Below are 3,472 nucleotides of genomic sequence, written 5' to 3'. Positions count from 1 at the left end.
AGATGATGGCTAAACTCAATTAGAGTTAATGAGATTAACAAGAAATGGAGTATAGAGTAAAGGTATCAAAAATAGCTGTTGCACTGTGACCATCAACCTCTGGAGTGCTGCCAGAACCACATTAAAATGTAATTGTGAAATATTTAACAAAATATGTAATGAGAAAACAGAACAGTTAAGGTTAACATGTAGTTTTCTAGGTCAATATGCAGCCTCAGAGATCCTTATGTATAGTTCATGCAACTGGTGCAGGGAAGAGGGCATAGGACAGAACCTTGGGGAATGGAACACCTGTGACTGGGAGTGACACGTGGATGACGATGACGATGACGATGACGATGATGATGATGATGATGATGATGATGATGATGATGATAATGATAATGACAATGACTAAGAAAGAATGATCAGAGAAGTTGGAAGAGAATCAGGAGAGAGTAGTGTCATGAAAATCCAGGGGGGAATCTAAGAGATGGTTGTCAACAATGAAGCAGAGAGGTAGAGAAGGATGAAGAATGAGAAGAGACCATCAGATCTGTCAATTGAGAGATCACTGGTAACTTTGGAGAGGGCATTTCCAATTGGGTAATAATATTGGAACCCTAATTGAAAAGGATTGAAGAGTAAGTGAGAGAAAGTGAAGGCAGCGAGCATAGACAGCTTTTCAAGGAGTTTGGCTGAGAAAGAAAGGAGAGATGTAGGATTATAGTCAGAGATGACACTACGTTCCTTTGGAAACCATATCTCCCAGAATTCTGTCATACGAGAGAGATGTGTGAAGACTGAGGGAGAGTAGGAAGAAGAAGGAGGGAATGGAAAACAGAAACGGGAAGAGGGAAAGAAAATGACCACAGACCTAAGGAACTATTTCTATGCTCATTTTGCTGGATGCTGCAGGTGGTTTTTGCCACCTTCTGCTGATTCTGGACTTTCAGGCAACAACATTATACTCTACGGAAGCCCTTGGAGTTTTTCCTATTCCTGCTTATACTGGACTTTGGAATTGGATACAGTTGTACTCTGTGAAATTTCTTTGTAAAATTTCATCCCACTCAGGCTGGTAATCCTAAAAACTCATTGATCCAACGACAAGAAGAAAGCAACATTCAACTACAGCCCCTCCCCACCCCCAAAGCTAATTCCTTCACAGGGTACATGGAGAAGCTTGTCCAGAATTAGCGAGGAGGGTGTACCTCTGTCTTCTGTCCAGGCCATACCATATTTGGAATGTTATACTAATTTCTGGACACCATATTTAAGGATAGTCTTATCTTTTTAGTTAAGCTAGAAAAAGTTTAAGGGCTTGTAATTGGGATAGTGAAGGGTCTCATATAAGACTATATGAGGATCACTGAAGAAACCGAGGATGTTTAGCCTAAGGAAGAGATGAATGGACTCCCCATCCCTAACTCCTGCCCCTAAGCATCAGGTTTGGGGGAGGTGTGATTACTGTCTTTAAATACTTGAAAGTCTATCATATGGAAAGATTAGACTCGCTCATCCCCAAGACAGAGCCAGAACAATAGCTAGAATCAACAGAAGGGTGTATCTGGGCTATATGTAAGAACCACCCTCCATTGCCCTCCAACACACACACACACACACACACACACACACTTCTGCCTCTTAGGATCTCTTGGTCGTTCAAAACTCTGCTCAAGCACTACCTTCTATATCAAGATTTTCCTGATCTTCCCAGAGTTCATACCCTTCCCCCCACAATTCACTTTGAATTCTTTTTGTATATACTTATTAAAATACATATTGTCTCCTCCAACAGAATGTAAGTTTATTGAAGGCAGGAATGACAACGAGGTAGGATAATGAATCCTTAGAAGTAATGATATTATTCAAATTATCACTGCATATTTCCAATGGGCAAGAATAAGTTATCATGTGTTACATAATTTTAACTTCAAAAAGCACAATTCCAAACAGGACCTAGCCATTTCATGGAGGTTTGACTATCCCTAGAACTTTGCATAGTATCTGGAATATGGTAGGTATTCAATAAATGCTCACCTGCTTACTTGATTTAATCAGAGCTATTCAAAAGTGCAATGGGTTGCCTCAGGAGAAAGTAAATTCCCACTCAGAGGGAATCAAGTAAAGGACTATGGTTATTTGTTAGGTATGTCATAGAGATGATTAGTTCTAGTATGGGTTGAACAAGATATCCTCTATTTAAACTCTGAGATTTTGTAATTTTGTGAAAGAAGATTGAGAAGGGAAGGAGTCTAAGTATAACTTAGAGTTGTGTAGAGATTAAGTGTTTCTGGCCATACTTGTGAGAAGTAATAGAAGTGAGATTTAAACCCAGTCCCCAATTCTCTGCTCTTTCCCATTTTCTCTGGCCCAATAATGAGACAAAATCTTCCCTAGTTGTTATGTTTATAAAGAGCTGTCATAGGTGAACCACAAGAGATCAAAGAAAAAATCATCTCTTGGTGCAGTAAAGTACTAAACCTGGGGTCAGGAAGACCTGAGTTCAAATTTAGCCTCAGATACTACCCATGTGAACTGGGCAAGCCACTTAACCTCTATCTGCCTGAATTTCTTCAAGTGTAAAATGGGGATTTTATCAATCTCCCCAGGTTGTTATGAGGATCAAATAAAATGTGCAGAGTCTAGCACCTGGTAAGTACCTTATAAATACTACTTATTATTATTATTTATAAAGTGTTTTGCAAATCTTAAGGTGCTATATAAATGCTATCACCATTATTATTAAAGAGGAAAAGGTCTCATATGAGACCTCTTCATATGATCAAATGAAATAATATTTGTAAAGAACTTAGTGGAGTGTCTGGCACATAGGCATTTAATAAATGTTTGTCTTTCCCCTCTCCCCTTCATATATACAAAAATATTTATAGCAGCTGTATCTGTGGTGGTAATAATTTGAAACTGAGAAGGTGCCCATTGATTGAGGAACAATGGAACCAGTTATAGTATAGAAATGTGATAGAATGTTACTATGCTGTAAGAAATGATGAAGGGGATAGTTTCAGAAGAATCTGAAAAGACCCGTGTGTACTGATGTAGATAGAAAAGTGAGCAAAACCAGGAGAACGATGTGTATGGTAACAATAAAACTGTAAAGACAAACAATTTCGGAAGGCTTAGGATGTCTGTTTGATGCAGTGACTAACCATAATTCCTGTGGAATCGAGATGAAACATGTTACCCATCCTTCGACAGAGAGGAGGTGAATTCAGAGTGCAGACTGAGACATTGTATTTTGGATATGGTCAGGAGTCAATAAAAAAGAATAGGTGTGGTGGGAAGAGTGATGTTGTGTATTAAGAAGATGTAGTCATGTGAAGAAGCATAGATATGTGGGGGAAGGTAGAGAATATGATGGGGTCTTCAGGATAAGGAGGCAAAAGAAATGATATCATTGCGTACGCATACTATTCAAATTAATCAGAAGGATGGCAAAAATGGGACAAGAATTGGAGAAACATCACAA

At 38.7% G+C, this 3,472-nt stretch overlaps 1 protein-coding gene across 1 annotated transcript in view; it reads right to left on the bottom strand.

Annotated features, from left to right (window-relative positions):
* The window catches only part of LOC138173648 (uncharacterized), a 146,562-nt gene extending 143,371 nt beyond the window's left edge, over window positions 1–3,191 (bottom strand). The window contains exons 1-2 of the mRNA XM_069103699.1: window positions 3,188–3,191; window positions 292–393 (exon numbers count right to left, since the gene is read on the bottom strand). Coding sequence (XP_068959800.1) covers window positions 292–393; window positions 3,188–3,191 — 106 coding nt within the window. The remainder of the gene's footprint in view (window positions 1–291; window positions 394–3,187) is intronic.
* Window positions 3,192–3,472: the final 281 nt, after the last annotated feature.

Source organism: Petaurus breviceps, unplaced genomic scaffold, assembly GCF_028583685.1.
Source record: "Petaurus breviceps papuanus isolate PSGF00001 unplaced genomic scaffold, PetGlider_PUasm1.0 63, whole genome shotgun sequence".
Taxonomy (NCBI): Eukaryota; Metazoa; Chordata; class Mammalia; order Diprotodontia; family Petauridae; genus Petaurus; species Petaurus breviceps.
This window is presented reverse-complemented; position numbering and strand designations above follow the sequence as displayed.